The 17,407-nt window shown below is 47.4% G+C and overlaps 1 protein-coding gene across 4 annotated transcripts in view; it reads right to left on the reverse strand.

The window, feature by feature from the left end:
* The window catches only part of LOC143843979 (heparan-alpha-glucosaminide N-acetyltransferase-like), a 271,359-nt gene that overhangs the window by 23,704 nt on the left and 230,248 nt on the right, over positions 1 to 17,407 (reverse strand). For all 4 annotated transcript variants that reach the window (XM_077350869.1, XM_077350873.1, XM_077350872.1 and 1 more), the window contains one exon: positions 12,993 to 13,070. In XM_077350869.1, coding sequence (XP_077206984.1) covers positions 12,993 to 13,070 — 78 coding nt within the window. The remainder of the gene's footprint in view (positions 1 to 12,992; positions 13,071 to 17,407) is intronic.

Genomic DNA, 17,407 nt, shown 5'->3' on the forward strand with positions numbered 1-17,407 from the left:
CCATTTTCTCCAGGGAAACTGATCTCTCTAGCCTGGAGGTAAGCTGTAGTTTCAGGGTCTCTCCAGGTCCCAACTAGAGGCTGGCATCCCTATCCGAGGGGTACTACACCTGGATCCAGTGCAGGACCTGCACAAGGATTCCTTTCTTTCCAGGTTTCCCTTTGCCCTGGCAGCCATTTTCAATCCTGGGAAAAATATATTCTCAGGTCTTTCCAGGAATGCCAACCTCCTGATGGTACCTGGAGACCTCGCAAAATTACAAGTCATTTCCAAATCACACAGATAATTCTCCCTGAGGATAATTGCTGCTTTGCATGGTAGACTTTGTTACAGCTGAGATGAAGGTTTCCTTATTTTGCTCAGGTAAGGTACTGCATACGCAAAAATGAAATTTACTTCTTATTTAGCATGCATTTCATTTCATGAGTGATGTCACGCCCACTATAATAACATGACTTCCAGGAATGTGGCAGGGAGCATGACGAACTGCCACCACAGACCGTTTCTGCATGAGGAATCTGCCCCTGTACAACATCTGGTTGCTGGTGGGTTTTAGATCCCCCACCACATGACATTGCCTGCATCCCGAGGCTGTCCAGGGGCTGGCTTGAGTTTTGCCCAGATTTGCCTTCGGATGATGGAAATCACAAAATGTGGACTTGCCACCTCCTATCGCGCTTCTCATCAGGGAGCAATCAGGGGTCACATGGAGGGGGAAAGGTGAGATAGTCCCTATATTGTTGTCCCACCCTCACACCTGCCCTCCCCTCTCCATTTCCTGCTCCAAGTAATTCTTTTTTTTTAAACTATGGCACTGTTTGCTTTGCAGCGCAATTGCAAAGCTACATTGTAAAGGTAAAATAAAATCTTCTGCAGAGTGTCGACAGTCTTTTTGGGATCAGGCAGGCGAAACACAGTCCCGTTTCTGTTTTCTGGAGGTGGGGAATGAGCTGAGAAAAGGAGGGATGGGTGATCAAGCCACCTTCTCTCGATCATCCAGGCATCCCCACACTCCTCATTTTGAAGCCTACCGTTTGCTAAAATGACTCTTTGGGTTCCAGTTTCCCATGTTTAGCCTCTCAAAAATCCGACAGGCAAAACACAGTCCCGTTTGTGTTTTTGGGAAGGGGAAATGAAAGGAGAAAGGGGGGGTGATCAAGCAGCCTTCTCTCAATCCTCTAGGCATGGAAGCTCCTTGTTTTAAAGCCTACTGTTCACACTCAAGCACTCTTTGGGCTCCAGTTACCATTTCTAACTTCTCACAAATCCATAAATAGAGTCCAAAACAGCATGGATCCCAAAAAGGGGGAGAAATGCGGTATCATTCTGGCATTTCTCCATAGCAACACGGAAGTGCCCTAAATAAAAAAAAGAATTTGGGGGCTTGGGGAGGAAGAAAGTTTCAGTCCACGTGAGAACTGCTGTGCTGTGATTGGCAGCTGGTTGCGATTGGCAAGTCAAGGAGTGGGGGGAGAAGTTGGTTTTACTTTCCCTTGCAAAGAGCTGCGACAGGGCAGAGGGAAAACGCGGGCAGGGTCTCCCGTGAGGAGGGCTGCAAACACGAGGTTTACCATTCTGTGTTTGCAAGCAGGAGGCCACTTGCGTTTTAGCGCTCTGTGTGGAAACAGAGCCTGAATGACATTTCAGGGGTTATTCCACGGTTGAAAAAGGCTGACGTAGGGAATGCTGCGGGAAATGCGAGGGGAAGAGCTGTCCCTCCCAGGGCCCCCCAATGTCCGTCTGGAGAGCGGTGCTGTCAAGACTCACTCTGCTGTTCAGACTAGCCTGGTTACTTCTTTGTAGCTGGACAGAATAAACAGATTTAAAAGGGGATTAAATAAATGGCTGATCACTGGTGACTGAGGGGAATTTCCACATTCAGAGGCACTACCTCGCCTCCTTCTAAACACTGTTGGTCATGAAGACAGGGGTTCTTACTGAACAAAGTTGAAGAACAGCTCTGTGGTAAGACAACTTTCAAACTTTTATGGCTAACGACCTCTGACAGGCTCCAGTTTGTGTTCCCAGCATGGTGCGTGGAACTTGGATCAATTGTGCCTTCTGGGCTTGTTGGAGCACAGCTGAGCAAGCCCACAATTCTCCTCCTGTCACCTGCAATGGGCCTTTCCTACTCTGTGCCATATTGGGCTGACAGGCTCCCAGAGAGCAAACCAAACCCCCGACATGAGGGAGGGTGCGAACTTCACGGCAAGCAAGTTGACCATCCTGTGTTCCACAGCCCCCATTACCCTTAAGCCCTGTTCACTTGTCTACCTGCTCCTGTCGCTGGGCTGTGCAGGAGCACCGGATATGTACGTTTCCTCAAGGGGGGGGGGATTTCCTTGCCTTGTCTCAAAAAGGGCTGCCCCAACAGTGCAACTGGGGAAATAATTCGACTCAGAGGCATAGACTCAGCTCAGGTAATTAATTGGTGAGAGAAGAGGAAATCACACCTCCTAAAAGTTTGTGCAGGTGTGTGAGAAATAGCATCAATAACCCAGAATTAAATGAACAACAAATTGCAAGCTGTATATTGTGGGTGGGTTATCCCTGGCTGGCACACGGGCTCCCAACCAGTCTGCAGCAAGAGGAGGTCAGGGCAGGGGGAGGACCCCCTCCTCCAGTATTGCAGAACTAGCAGTAAAGCCCACTGTTAAAAAAATACAGCGGGCCCTAGGGGACGTTTTTCCTCCCCCCCCCGATGTAGCAAAATGATCCCCAGGCCCCAGGGAAGGCGATCTGCGGCTTGCTGAGCCGCCCAGCGCCCTCCCCGAGACCTGGGGAGCGTTTTCTTCTGTGCCCGATGTAGGAAAACGCTCCCCAGGCCCTGGGGAAGGCGATCCACGGCTTGCGGAGCCGCGGATCGCCTTCCCCAGGGCCTGGGGAGCTTTTTGGCTCCCTCCCTGACTTGGAAAAACGCTCCCCAGGTCCCGGGGTCTGGGGAGCCATTGTCCGGGCGGGGGCCAGTGAGCCTACCTTAGCTCTCGGCGGCCAGCAGAGTAATGGCCGCCGTGGAGTGAAGGAAAACTCTGGTGGGGGGTGGGGCGGGTTGGGAGGCGCTTTGCGCCTCTCAATTGGTTGTTGGCCAGAGAAGCAGCCAATCAGCCTTCATGCCTCCCGATTGGGCTGTCCGCTTGTCAGTCCAGGGGAAGGGGCTTATCGGCACCCTTCCTCATCCCGGACAGGGCCCTCCCTCGGGGCCCTTACTGCATTATTTATTCCGCTCTGCGAGGAGCGGTTAAAGATTCTCCGGTCTTGCTCCAGTTCATCTTGGAATCCTGAATGTGCATCCACCAAATGCTGCCAGTTGCCCTGTGTTCTTTCTGTTATTTATTTTTCAAATCGTATGTGTCCCTTCGCTAGGAGGCTCAGGGCAACTCACAACAGTCCCATGTATCACCTAAAAATAATAGAAATTTAATAACACCATAACAATCCTAAAATTATTGACCCTAAAATTAAATCTCACCATTCTAGACAGGCCGTCTCTTCCTCTTGACACAGTGCTTGGCGCCCGAAGCGGCCAGTCTCACCCGGTGCAGCCAGTGCCACGCCGCAGGGGGCAAGGGGAGGTGCCCGCCCTTTGTTGTGCGCCTGTAAGTCAGTTTCGACTTGACAGCACTTACATACAGATTTCTGAATAATTGGAGAATAAGAATGAAAAGCCGAAATTGAAATAGAAGTGCCATACTAGATGGGGAACCCCTTTGCTTCTGGTTCACCTTTCACAGCATGTCTGATCAAGTGCATTTTACCTGTCACCTTAGATCATCGGCTGTCACAATTAATCAGGCCTTTGCCTTTCATGGGGAAGTAAACAAGACTGCATTTAGAACTATGTTAACTGATTAATTTTTTTTTCTTTTGGTAAATGAACATCCCATTGATTTTCTTAATTTGATACATCAATCATTTAAGTCCTCATTGGCGTAAGTGACTTCCTACTGTGCAGCTGGAATTTCAAGATCAGGGGATCTTGCAGTTATGGGTAATTGGCCTTGATGGACTCGGACGAGCACCTGAGAGATCCAATGTAGAAAAAATATCTCCAAACATCTGTGGCTTTGCTCCATGTGGGGCGTGGGTGACTTTGAGATTAAAGAGATGCTCAAGGTCATGTCTTGAAACCGTCAGTCCAGAGAAGTCTGAACAAAATCCAGAATGTCTGACCGATGGTGATATCTGATATGGACTGCTTGCTACAGACCAAGAGTGCAAGGTGGAAATGTGTAACCTGAATATGAAGGTGGCCTTCTCTATATTATTGACAACAGTATGACTAGATGGCCATCAGATACCTGACAGTTCGATTCTATTGTTATCCCAATATGCTCAGAATGGTGTATGGAGTTATCCCTTCCTCCAATTCATCCCACAACTCTAGGACAGTGCACAAGTTCTAACAGACTCACGTGCAATGTTACAGTTGATTTTTCTTTATATATGTGCATCCAGGGTTGAATATGCACTGGGCATTTTATCCCCGGTGACCCCGAATTTTAAAAAGTCATCTACACATTATTCTATTCCCATTTTAATATTTGTCACATTAAATTTTCCCTCTGCAACGTCTATGATTAATCCGCAGTGACATTACCTTTCCTTCGCAATATCCAGGAGCGGATATAACTTGCTGAATTTGAGAAAACCACTCCCAAAGCCCCAGTATTAAGTGTAAATGTTCAGTGTTTTGCCAGATTAAGTCCCTCTCCCTCCCCCACACCTGCAATGCTGACATAGCAAAGCAAAGACTTCCTGGTTGCCATTCCCTCACAAGACTTATTTTTGCCCTCATTTCTAAAGTGATTGTGCTCCAAGCCCTCACTACTATGTGCCGAGATTTGCTTCCTCGTTCTCCCCCCTCGCTTGCTCAGAAAAAGAAAAATAAACAAGCAGCCTCGTGCTCCATTTCCCCCCCCCCCCTTTTGCTTTGGCTGTAGAGTCAGGAGATGAATGGCAGTAAATAAACCCCTCTCCAGTCTTGTGCTTCTTTAATGCTGGCTGGAGTTTCGTGACCACCACTCCCCTCCTCCCTCTTAGATTCCCCAATCAAATGGGAAGGAGAGAGCAACCACACAATTAAGTGTAGAATGCAGTCTGTTTCAATTCAGGAAAAAGAAAGGAGCAAGACCCGGGTTCAGATGGATCTAAATTCAACAGGATCGGCAATGGGAAAAAAGTAAGTGCAGATCCCTCCCAGGAGGTCTCACATTATATTCAATGCATGTACAGCTAACATGTTATCAAAACTGCACATGTATTCAAGTACTGGGCCCTGATTTCATTTGTAAAGTGAATTCCCATTGGCTCTTTTCTTACAAAAAGGTGTTGTTGTTGTTGTTATGTGCGAAGTCGTGTCCGACCCATCGCGACCCCATGGACAATGATCCTCCAGGCCTTCCTGTCCTCTACCATTCCCCGGAGTCCATTTAAGTTTGCACCTACTGCTTCAGTGACTCCATCCAGCCACCTCATTCTCTGTCGTCCCCTTCTTCTTTTGCCCTCGATCACTCCCAGCATTAGGCTCTTCTCCAGGGAGTCCTTCCTTCTCATGAGGTGGCCAAAGTATTTGAGTTTCATCTTCAGGATCTGGCCTTCTAAAGAGCAGTCAGGGTTGATCTCCTCTAGGACTGACCGGTTTGTTCGCCTTGCAGTCCAAGGGACTTGCAAGAGTCTTCTCCAGCACCAGAGTTCAAAAGCCTCAATTCTTTGACGCTCGGCCTTCCTTATGGTCCAACTTTCACAGCCATACATTGCAACTGGGAAGACCATAGCCTTGACTAAACGCACTTTTGTTGGCAGGGTGATGTCTCTGCTTTTTAGGATGCTGTCTAGATTTGCCATAGCTTTCCTCCCCAGGAGCAAGCGTCTTTTAATTTCTTTGCTGCAGTCCCCATCTGCAGTTATCTTGGAGCCCAGGAAAATAAAATCTGTCACTATCTCCATTTCTTCCTCATCTATTTGCCAGGAATTGAGAGGGCCGGATGCCATGATCTTTGTTTTCTTGATGTTGAGTTTCAAGCCAACTTTTGCACTCTCGTCCTTCACCCGCATCAACAGGCTCTTTAGTTCCTCTTCACTTTCTGCCATTAGAGTGGTATCATCTGCATATCTGAGGTTGTTGATATTTCTCCCTGCAATCTTGATCCCAATTTGTGACTCCTCTAATCCCGCATTTCTCATGATGTGCTCTGCATACAAGTTAAATAGGCAAGGCGACAGTATACCGCCTTGCCGAACTCCTTTCTCAATTTTGAACCAGTCAGTGATTCCATGTTCAGTTCTCACTGTTGCTTCTTGACCTGCATATAAATTTCTCAAGAGACAAATAAGATGCTCTGGTATTCCCATCTCTTTAAGAACTTGCCACAATTTGTTGTGCTCCACACAATCAAAGGCTTTAGCATAGTCAATGAAGCAGAAGTAGACGTTCTTCTGATACTCCCTAGCTTTCTCCATGATCCAGCGTATGTTGGCAATTTGATCTCTAGTTCCTCTGCCTCTTCGAAATCCTGCCTGTACTTCTGGAAGTTCTCGGTCCACATATTGCTGGAGCCTAGCTTGTAGGATTTTGAGCATAACTTTGCTAACATGAGAAATGAGTGCAATGGTGCGGTAGTTTGAACATTCTTTGGCATTGCCCTTCTTTGGGATTGGAATGTAAACTGACCTTTTCCAATCCTGTGGCCATTGTTGAGTTTTCCAAATTTGCTGGCATATTGAGTGTAGCACTTTTACTGCATTGTCCTTTAAGATTTTGAATAGTTCAACTGGAATGCTGTCACCACCACTAGCTTTATTGTTGCTCAGACTTCCTTAGGCCCATTTGACTTCACATTCCAGGATGTCTGGCTCCAGGTCAGTAACTACCCCACTGTGGTCATCAGGGATGTTAAGCTCGCTCTTGTATAGTTGTTCTGTATAATTTTGCCACCTTTGTTTAATCTCTTCTGCTTCTGTGAGGTTCCTACCATTTTGGTCCCTTATCATACCCAACTTTGCATGAAACGTTCTCTTCATATCTCCAATTTTCTTGAAAAGATCTCTGGTCCTCCCCATTCTATTGTTTTCTTCTATTTGTTTGCACTGTTCATTTAAGAAGGCATTTTTATCTCTTCTAGCTTTTCTCTGGAATTCTGCATTCAATTGGGTGTATCTTTCTCTTTCTCCCTTGCCTTTCACTTCCCTTCTCTCCTTAGCTATTTGTAAAGCTTCCTCAGACAGCCATTTTGATTTCTTGCATTTCTTTTTCTTTGGGATGGTTTTAGTTGCTACCTCTTGTACAATGTTGCGAACCTCCGTCCATAGTTCTTCAGGCACTCTGTCTATCAGATCTAATTCCTTAAATCTATTTGTCACCTCTACTGTGTATTCGTCGGGGATATGATTTAGTTCATACCTGAGTGGCCTAGTGCTTTTCCCTACTTTCTTCAATTTAAGCCTAAATTTTGCAACAAGAAGCTCATGATCTGAACCACAATCAGCTCCTGGTCTTGTTTTTATTGACTGGATAGAACTTTTCCATCTTTGGCTGCAGAGCACATAGTCAATCTGATTTCTGTGTTGACCGTCTGGTGATGTCCATGTGTAGAGTCGTCTCTTGGGTTGTTGGAAAAGAGTGTTTGCTATGACCATTGTATTCTCTTCACAAAATTCTACTAGCCTGTGCTCTGCTTCATTTTGTACTCCAAGGCCAAACTTGCCTGTTATCCCGGTTATCTTTTGGCTTCCTACTTTAGCATTCCAATCCCCCATGATGATAAGCACATCATTTTTTGGCGTTGCTTCTAGAAGGTGTTGTAGGGCTTCATAGAACTGATCAACTTCATCCTCTTCAGCAGCAGTGGTTGGGGCATAGACCTGGATCACTGTGATGTTGAATGGTTTGCCTTGGATTCGAACTGAGATCATTCTGTCATTTTGGGGATTGTATCCCAAGACTGCTTTTCCTACTCTCTTATTGATTATGAAAGCTACTCCATTTCTTCTGCGAGATTCTTGTCCACAGTAGTATACCTGATGGTCATCAGTAGTATACCTGATATAGTAGTACAGTAGTATACCTGATGGTCATGGTCACAAAGAGGTGTACAAATATATAAACAGAATGTACATACATTCACTGTAATGTGTGAATGGCTCCTGAGAAGTAGATTGGACTGAGAAACAGTCATAGAATCATAGAACTGAAAGTGGCCATGCAGTGCAGGATCAGTCTAAAACAGTGGTCCCCAACCCGCGGGCCGCGACTCCGTGCCGGGCCGCGAAGGCCATGGCGCCGGGCCACGGCTCCCTCTCCCTGCCCCCCCCCCGCAGTAAGAAACTTTCCAGGCCTTAAGCTTGCGGCCCGGGAAGCTTCTTACTGAGGGAGAGGGGGGGAGAGGGAATCAGGGCCGCGCCCGCGCATCGCACATGCACGGGCGTGGCCACGCATGCACGGCATGCGCAGGCGGGCAGTTGCCCTGCCAGTCCCCAGCCTCGAAAAGGTTGGGGACCACTGGTCTAAAGCATGCATGAGAAGGATCTGGCCAGCTGCTATTTAGAGATCACCAGTGAGCGGGAGTTCACTACCTCCTTAGGCAGCCCATTCCTTTGCTGAACTACTCATTCTACATGTAGTTTAAACCCATGACTGCCGGTCTTATCCTCTGCTGCCAACAGGAACTGCTCCCTGCCCTCCTCCAAGTCACAACCTCTCAAATATGTCAAGAGAGCCATCATGTCCCCTCTCAACCTCCTCTTCTCCAGGCTGAGCATTCCCAAGTCCCTCAACCTATCTTCATAGGTCTTGGTCCCCAGGCCTCGGATCAACCTTGTTGCTCTCCTCTGCACTCCCTCAGTTTTGTCCACATCCTTTTTGGAGTGAGGCCTCCAGAACTGCTCACAGGACTCCAGGTGTGGACTGACTAATACAGTATACAGTGGGATTATGACATCTGGTGATTTTGATGTGATGCCTCTGTTGATACACTTACAAATGGGCCTCTTGGGATGCTCATGCAGCTGTCAACATTTTGCTCAAATGGGACGATGTCCAGAACCTGCAGTCACATGTTCTTGTCATGTTGTTTCCATATTTCATTTAACCCATCCATGTTGCATTTATCTTGCTTTGTAACTGCTGTGTTGTTAGCTATGCTTGACTAAAGAACAGGGTCAGCTGGGGAATGTAAACTATGCTATTGTGACTCTGTAACCCTGGGGAGACTGGCAGTATATTTCCAAGAGTCTTCCTGGTACCTCTCTGTTCTCTCCCAACCTTGGGTAGCAGGGACAGCACTCCTCTCACCTTTGCTTTAGCAGGCTTGTGGCGTAGGAAAATGAATGATCACACCTGGGTTTTGGCACAAAGGAATGCCTTGGGAAGTAGGCAGGAAGTAGTCTTATAGCTAGGCGGGCTTCTGCTAAGTTTAGTCTTGGCAAAGAGTTTTCATGTCCCTGCTTCATTAACCTTTCCATAAAGAGATTTCTTCAACCAAGAATCTGATTATTGGGGAACTAGACTAGAATGTGACAGACAGCCATTTGCCAAGCCATTAGAAAGGGGGAAGGACAGCTCTTCATCCAAATGATGCTCCTAGTAAAACATGGTTTGTTACCAGTGTGGCAACAACGCTAAGTGTTATGAAAGGGTCAAGGAAGAATCACCTTCAGACACAAATCAGTTCTGTTTTCTAACCAACCTGCACATGTTGAAACTCCCACTGTAAGATTTGTCCCTAGGGGTGACAATCTCTAGACAACAGAGGTAAACTTCCCCCCGCCCTGAGAAAACGGCTGCTTTAGGAAAGGGGGCTTCTAGGACATTATATCCTGCTGACATCCCTCTCCTCCCCAAACCTTACCCTCCCCAAACTCCTTCCCTTAATTTCCAGGAATGTCTAAACCTGGAGGTATCACCCCCACCCAAAGATGGCCAAGGGCCAGTCATTCCACCTTGCTGCCCAGCCTACTTTTCAGAGTCACCTTGGTGATGACGATGAAATTGGGTTAGAACGGTGTGTCCTGCCCAGCATAGAGTAATGAAATAAATAACACCGTCTGTTCAGATGGGCTAAAAATGCATGCATTTTTTGGCACCATCCCAAACAAACTTCCTTTTTAAAAAGAGAAGGAATTGGCACCAGGAACGGATCATTTGCTTGTCACAAGGAGCTGCTGTCGCGGGACTCTTCTACATTTTCACGGTCGCGGATGTTAAACATTTGGCACGGCTACAGGCCGAGGGTGGAACACGTACAAACTTGTCTGTGTCTTGGCCAAAATCCCCTCTCTGGAGTCGGAGGAGGCTGTGGAAATGCTGGGCACAGCTTCGAAGGTGAATGGAAGGAAAGGCATGCGGGAAGGGAGATGTGCCACCGTCTAGCTAAGTGCTTTTAATGAAATATGGCGAGAACTGATATCATTTGGAAATAAAATACATGGTGGGCCCACAGCCAGATGAAAACAAAATAGGAAGGGAAGGAACGGGCAGGGCACTGTCTGGTCTCTGCCCTTGCCGGGTTAATGCCTTGAACTGGCCGTTGAATACATAACAAGAGCCCAGCTGGATTAGACCAACAGCCCATTTAATTCAGCATCCTGCCTCACACAGTGGCCAGCTAGGTCCTCTGGACCAGGGGTAGTCAAACTGCGGCCCTCCAGATGTCCATGGACTACAATTCCCAGGAGCCCCCTGCCAGCGAATGCTGGCAGGGGGCTCCTGGGAATTGTAGTCCATGGACATCTGGAGGGCCGCAGTTTGACTACCCCTGCTCTGGACAGTCAACAACAGAGAAGAGAGGCTGAGGTATTCCCTTGGTGTTGCCTCCTGGCTCTGAGACTTGGAGATTAACTGCAGCTGAATGTGGAGGCTCCTCCCTTTCATCCTGGGTAGCGGCCACTGATAGACCAATCATCGAGCTTCACACCGTGGCTAAGAGCAGTGGCCCCTAATATGGAGAACCAAGTTTGATTCCCCACTCCTCCGCATGCAGCCAGCTGGGTGAACATGTGCCAGACCCAGTTCTCAGAGCTCTCTCAGCCTCACCTGTCTCATAGGGTGTTTACTGAGGAGACAGGAAGAGTAATTTGTAAGCTGTTTTGAGACACCTTCGGGGTAGTGAAAAACAAAGTACGAAACCCAGCTCTTCTTCTAATCCCTCTCTAATCTCTCTCGAAAGCTGTTTATTCCTGTGGCCATAACGACACCCTCTGACAGTGCAGTTGTTTTCCTCATTTTTGATTGCGTTAGGATGTGATTGCATTATTGCTCATGCTCAGGCCAAAAAAAAGGAAGTGCAAAAAACATGACTGGTGATGGAGAAAACCACAAATACAGAATGCCGGGTGCAAATTTGGAGTCTGCATTCAGAATTCAATGCGGTGAGAATGCACTGGAAAATCACAACTGCAGAAACAGTCCTGGTCTTCAGGTATTTCCCAGCCACCAGCTGTCAGTTCTATTTCCATCTGACCAAGATCAGTTCTCCAGGAAGAAACGGGTGCTTCGGAGGGTGGACTCTATCAAAGTCCCTTATCTTCCCAAACCTACCCTCTCTAGGTTCTCTGCCCCCCCCAAAAAAAACCCCCTCCAAGTATTTCCCAGGCAAGAGCTGGCAACCCTATCTCGAAGCCGCGTGACCCTTCATATTTAGTTTTTCAGACAACATTTGATACACCGTAATTTCTATTGATCACACTGAAGCCAGATAACAGAACTATAATAGGCTCATAATAAGAACGCAATCTTGGGGGAAGGAGGCAAGATGCAAAGGCAACAGCAAAATGGATTCAGGACTCAACCAAATGGGAAGTGAGAGAGCCCGGACTGGAAGAGAAAATTACGACTCAGAAATCTCAGAGGATAGCTGTGCTGGTCTGCAGAAGAACGGCTGGAGTCGCCTCTAGCAGCACCATAGAGACCCCGAGATCCGGGGAGTATGCAATTACAAGAGGCAATGCTCCCTTTGTCAGATACAAGGAGGAAGGCAGCTTTGCCTCTTGAAAACTCATAAACCCAAACTCTTGTACGTCTCTAAGGTGCAGCTGGATTTGAAAATAAAAAGGGAGACTGTGCTTGGAGCCACAATGAGCATCTCTTCTTAAAGACATCTCTGCTACTAAAGGCAAGACAAATTGGGCTGCTTCATATAACTTTTTTCCCCTTGCAATTTGAGATTTGAAAGCTGAACTGACTTGCAAATCAGGGTTGCCTGTCCCATAGTGGCTGAAGGGGTCCCTTACTTGTTTCTCACCACTGCTCTGAGTAATGGTGGGAGAATTATTTTTTAAACGGCCATCAGGTCACGTGACAAAACATCCAGGTAAAACACAGAAGAGATACTGCACCCCTCAAGGAATTGCGAGAAACTCTATGGCAAAACCATAAACTTAATGGCAGGTCCTACATAGGACTGATGTCCCTTCCGGGTTTTTCTCAGGAAGTGACATCATGCTATCACTGATGATCCCCCTTCATCTCTCACAGGATGCAAGGCCAGGACAGGCAACTATAGTTTCAACAGACTAAATCCGGCTCTGATACTTGGACAGCAGCTGTGGCTCATGGGAAAAGCCTCTGCTTTGCATAGAGAAGGTTGCAGGTTCAACCCCCGGCATCTCCAGTTAAAGGATCAGGCAGTTGGGAAAGATCTCCACCTGGAACCTTGGAGAGGGTCTGCCAATCTAAGCAGACAAGACTAATGGACCAAGGAGGGTCGGATTCAGTGCAAGCCACTTCCATGTGTTCAGGGTAGTGGAGAGTGGAGACGGCTGCCCTTGGACTGCTGGGAAAAGGAAGAGTATTCTTGGTGATGCTGGACCAGAAAATCACCACTGAAAATACACAATAGACAGCAGGACATCACAGCAATGGCTATGGGCCATGGACCATTACCTCTCTTGGTGGGATGATCTGCACTTTGTGCACAACTGCCCTGATTAAAAATAATGAACGCCTGGTAGCACTGCTAATTCCATTATCTTTAAAGCCCTGGGCTTCAACAACTCACCAGCAAAATTGCCCAGATGAGAAATCTCTTTAAAATGCTCCATGGTTGCTGGCGGTACATTAGGATAATCTTCCCCGCCTGAAAATCAGAAAGAGAAAAGGAAAACACGATCAATCAGGAGTGCGGTCCCAGAAAAAGCAAGAGATTCACTGGAAACAATCAATGCCAGGTCTTCCCAGATGCAAATCAAATTACTAAAATATACAAAGACTAATAAAGTAACTGATTGCTAAAAACACACGTCTGTTTCCTTCAAATAGGCTAAGGTCCTCTCAAACCCAAATCAACTCAGAATTGTCAAGCTCTGGGGTGGCAGACCAGTACAAAGGAGTTTCCCAGTCAGAGGTGGAAGTTGGACGCTTTGGCGCGCTTCGGCCGGTTCGACGGTCACGGATGCACTGCTGGCCGCCTCGGGCTTCCGTGATTGCCAAACCGGCCGAAGTGCGCCAAAACACCCAACCCTAGTTTCTGAGCCCAGTGAAACCATCATGGAACCAACTACTATACCTTTTGACATGCCCAGGGGTGGGCATAAACCAAACCACGAAGCAAAATGCATCATGAATTTTGCTCTGTTCAAACAAGACCTGTCACAAACTTTCATAAACTTTTAAAGCAGTTTGTGGTGGTTCATGGATGGAGCAGAAAGCAGGGGTTTAAAGAGACTCCAAGCCCCTTGAGATCCCTGCATTCTGTTCCTCACCAAAGCTACAAAACCAGCTGAGTGGCCGGGAGGTCATCTTCACAATAATCCTGTGAAGTATGTTAGGCTGAAAGATTGTGACAGAGGTCATCCAGTGAACTTCTGTGGTAGAGTGGGGATTTGAACTGGGCCTCCCAGAACCTAGATTAACACTCTTAACCACTACACCACACTGTCTTTCTTTTCTTTTTAAGTAACTTGATCCTTTGGACACAATCACTGCTGCTGGAACTAATATCATGGGTGTCACATAAAGTTGCCAACTCTTGGCTGGGAAAATCCGGGAGATTTGGAGGGTGGGATTTGTCTCACATAAAGCCATAAAGGCCACCTCCCAAGGCAGCCATTTTCCTCCTGGGGGAACTGATCTCTGTCACCTGGAGATCAGTTGTAATCCCCAGTAATCTCCAGACACCACCTGGAGATAGGCGTCCTGAGGGGTATGCACATATGAAAGCAAAGAAATTCATTTTGTAGTCCAAGCCCACTGTACAAAAAGTAATTTTCTACTTCTTTGGATATTGCATTTAAGTGCCTCTGGCTCACGGTACCTGAAAAATGTTCCCAACAAAGATGCGCAGGTGCCAGATTGGTCTTTCCTGCTGTTCTGCAGCCTTGTATCTCTCTCTCTGTCTGTCTGTCTGTTTCTCTCTCATGCTCTGATGCACACAGCTTGGACAGCAGAGCTCATTTTGCCCTTGAGGTCCAACAAGGGCTTTCCAAAGAGGACCAGGGAAAAAAAACTCCAAGCACTTGGAAACAAGTGTGCAAATTGATCCTTTTGTGATTAAAGTCTATTCCCAGAATTTATTGAGAAGGAAACAATGGGGGGGGGGAGAGAGAGAGTCCATGAAATGTATTTTCTGTTAACCGCCAGGAGGGAGTCCACTTATTTTGCAGTTTCAAAACAATTATGTTTTCTGGACGAGGAGGCGTTTCAACGTTCCTTTTCCATTTTATCCTGGTGTCTCTGTGGTGGAGGAGTGTGGTTTGAGCAAACACATGAAGATAATAAAAGCTTTCTTTGGAAAGAGAATTTTTGTTTGGAATCAAAGAGAGATGCTACAAACTCGGGCATTAACAACAGAACTCTTTAAAAGAGCCAAGTGCAAAGAACAATGTGGAAGACCCTAGCAACAGCCTCCAATGCTGTAGAAAAGCCCTGATTGGCCAGGGGATCAGTTCAAGGGCTTCCTCATTCCCAGGTTGCAAGGGTTCCCTAAAAGGGAAGCCCCAAGTTCCCTTGGCAGAAGCTCCAGAAGCCCTAACTTTTCTTGCAGAGATTTGCCTCTTGGATTTATTCCCTCTCCTCTGCTGTCTCCAATCCTTCCCCCCCCCTCAAGGAAAGAAAGAGGCTCCTGCTGCACTTGGACTGCCCCCCCCTCCTTTTGAGGTTCCTAATCATGTGCAGAACACTTTTCCGTTTCAATGGGAAGGGAGGGGGGGATAGTGGAAGACCCGAGTTCAAATTGATCAGCAGGATCCACAACGGGATAAACAAAGTAAGTGCAGAATCAGCCCAGGCTAAATAGCTGCCAGCTTCCTGAGACTACAACTGATCTTCAAGAGGCAGAAATCAGTTCTCCTGGAGAAAATAGCCACTTTGGAAAGTGGAGTCTGGGCCATTATACACCACTGAGATCCCTCCCTTCATTGAACTCCACCTCCAGAATCTCCAGGAATCAAGGTTAGACCACATGTAGAGTACTATGTGCAGTTCTGGAGGCCTTATTTCAAAAAAGATGTGGACTAGATGACCCTGGAGGTCCCTTCCCACTCTATGATTTTTTGAAATTGAGATGGTGCAGAGAGTGATGACAATTATCTGGGGCTTGGGGATCAATCCCTATGAGGAAAGGCTGAGAGACCTGGGAATGGTCAGTCTGGAGAAGAGGAATGAGTCTGAGAGGGGGCATGATGGCTCTCTTTAAGGATTTGAAAGATTGTCACTTAAAGGAGGGCAGGGAGCAGTTCCTGTTGACAGTAAAGGATAGGATCCACAGTAATTGGTTTAAACTATGTGTAGAACGATGCCGGCAAGATATCAGCAGTGGAATTGGCTGCCTAAGGTGGTGGTGAACTCCCTCTCACTGGCAGTTTTTAAGCAGTAGTTGGACAGATACGTATCAAGGACATTTTAGGTTGAACCTGCATTGAGCAGGGGGTTGGATTAGATGGCCTGGATGGACCCATCCAACTCTAGGATGTTATGAATCCATTAGGTCAGCATTGTCTACGCCAGGGGTAGTCAAACTGCGGCCCTCCAGATGTCCATGGACTACAATTCCCAGGAGCCCCCTGCCAGCATTCGCTGGCAGGGGGCTCCTGGGAATTGTAGTCCATGGACATCTGGAGGGCCGCAGTTTGACTACCCCTGGTCTACGCAGACTGGCAGCAGCTCTCCAGAGTCAGGGCAGGGTCTTTCACATCACCTGCTACATGTTCCTATTAACTGGATTGAACTTGGGACCTTCTATGAGAAGGACAATTGGGCCACAGACACTGGGAGTGGCTTGCCATTGACCACATCTGTGTAGCAACCCTGGACTTCCTTGGTGGTCTCCCATCCAAGTACCAACTAGGGCCTTCCATCCTTCGTGTCTGAGATCTGATGAGGTGGTCAGGACTGATTGTCTCTAGCATCTGATGATGGAAACTTTACTCTCTCCATACAGGGACATTTCATTAAGTTATTAGGTTTAACAGCCATGGACATCTCTGCCCTCTTCGAGGGTGTCAGGATAGCCTTCGGTCAACCACATCCTGATTTTTAATTCATCTGGATCTTTTAAAGAGGCCGTGAAGCGGAAGTATTGACATTTTGGCATAACTAAGTGTATCAGCATAGCCCGTGTTGGTTTTCTCTTCTTGTTCGGTCTTGAATAGAGAGATAAATCCTACGGCGAAGTGGGGATTTCAAAAAACAAGGGGAATTCTATAGTCGTCCTTTCATGAGACAGGAAACAGTTCCAATACTTATTCTTTCCCAAGTTCAAAATGCAAGGGGAAGTATCCAATTAGTACAGGGGTGGCCAAACTGTGGCTCTCCAGATGTCCATGGACTACAGTTACCATGATCACCTGCCAATTGGCCATGCTGGCAGTGGCTCTTGGGAGTTGTAGTCCATGGAGATTTGGAGAGCCACAGTTTGGCCACCCCTAGATTAGTATGATCTCTTCCTGGGACTCAGACCCTCAGCCAGGGAAGATCTCTGTATATGTTTAAAAATTGATCTGCCACCACTGAAGATAACAAAAGATCTGGTCAGCTGATCTGAGAGCTGGAACTCCCACAGACCCCCAAGTCTCCACAGATCCCTGTTGGGAATACCTGCTCTAACCACTTAACAAAACACTACCAGTGGTCACATCCAGCTCTCCGCTCACACTGGTTCAATGCATCCTGTGCTGGACAACAATACTTCTCCCTCACGGGCATTGGGAGGCAAACCTTTTCCTGCCTGCAGACAGCCTCCTGACCCTAAACAACTTCCCCCCTGCAGCAATGCCCTCCTGAACATGGCCACGGACTCTGTGACCAGGGCCTGCAACAAACCAAGATGCCAGTCTTGTGACCCTCGTCGTGTGGACAGCACTGGACTTAACATCGGCCATATAATCTCTGATCCATTCATGCGCAATCTCAGATTCAGCCAGTATCCGCAATGCCCCTCCCACCCAGACTCCATATGGAAATGACTGCGACATGAGT

This window comes from Paroedura picta, chromosome 8 (assembly GCF_049243985.1).
Source record: "Paroedura picta isolate Pp20150507F chromosome 8, Ppicta_v3.0, whole genome shotgun sequence".
NCBI lineage: Eukaryota > Metazoa > Chordata > Lepidosauria > Squamata > Gekkonidae > Paroedura > Paroedura picta.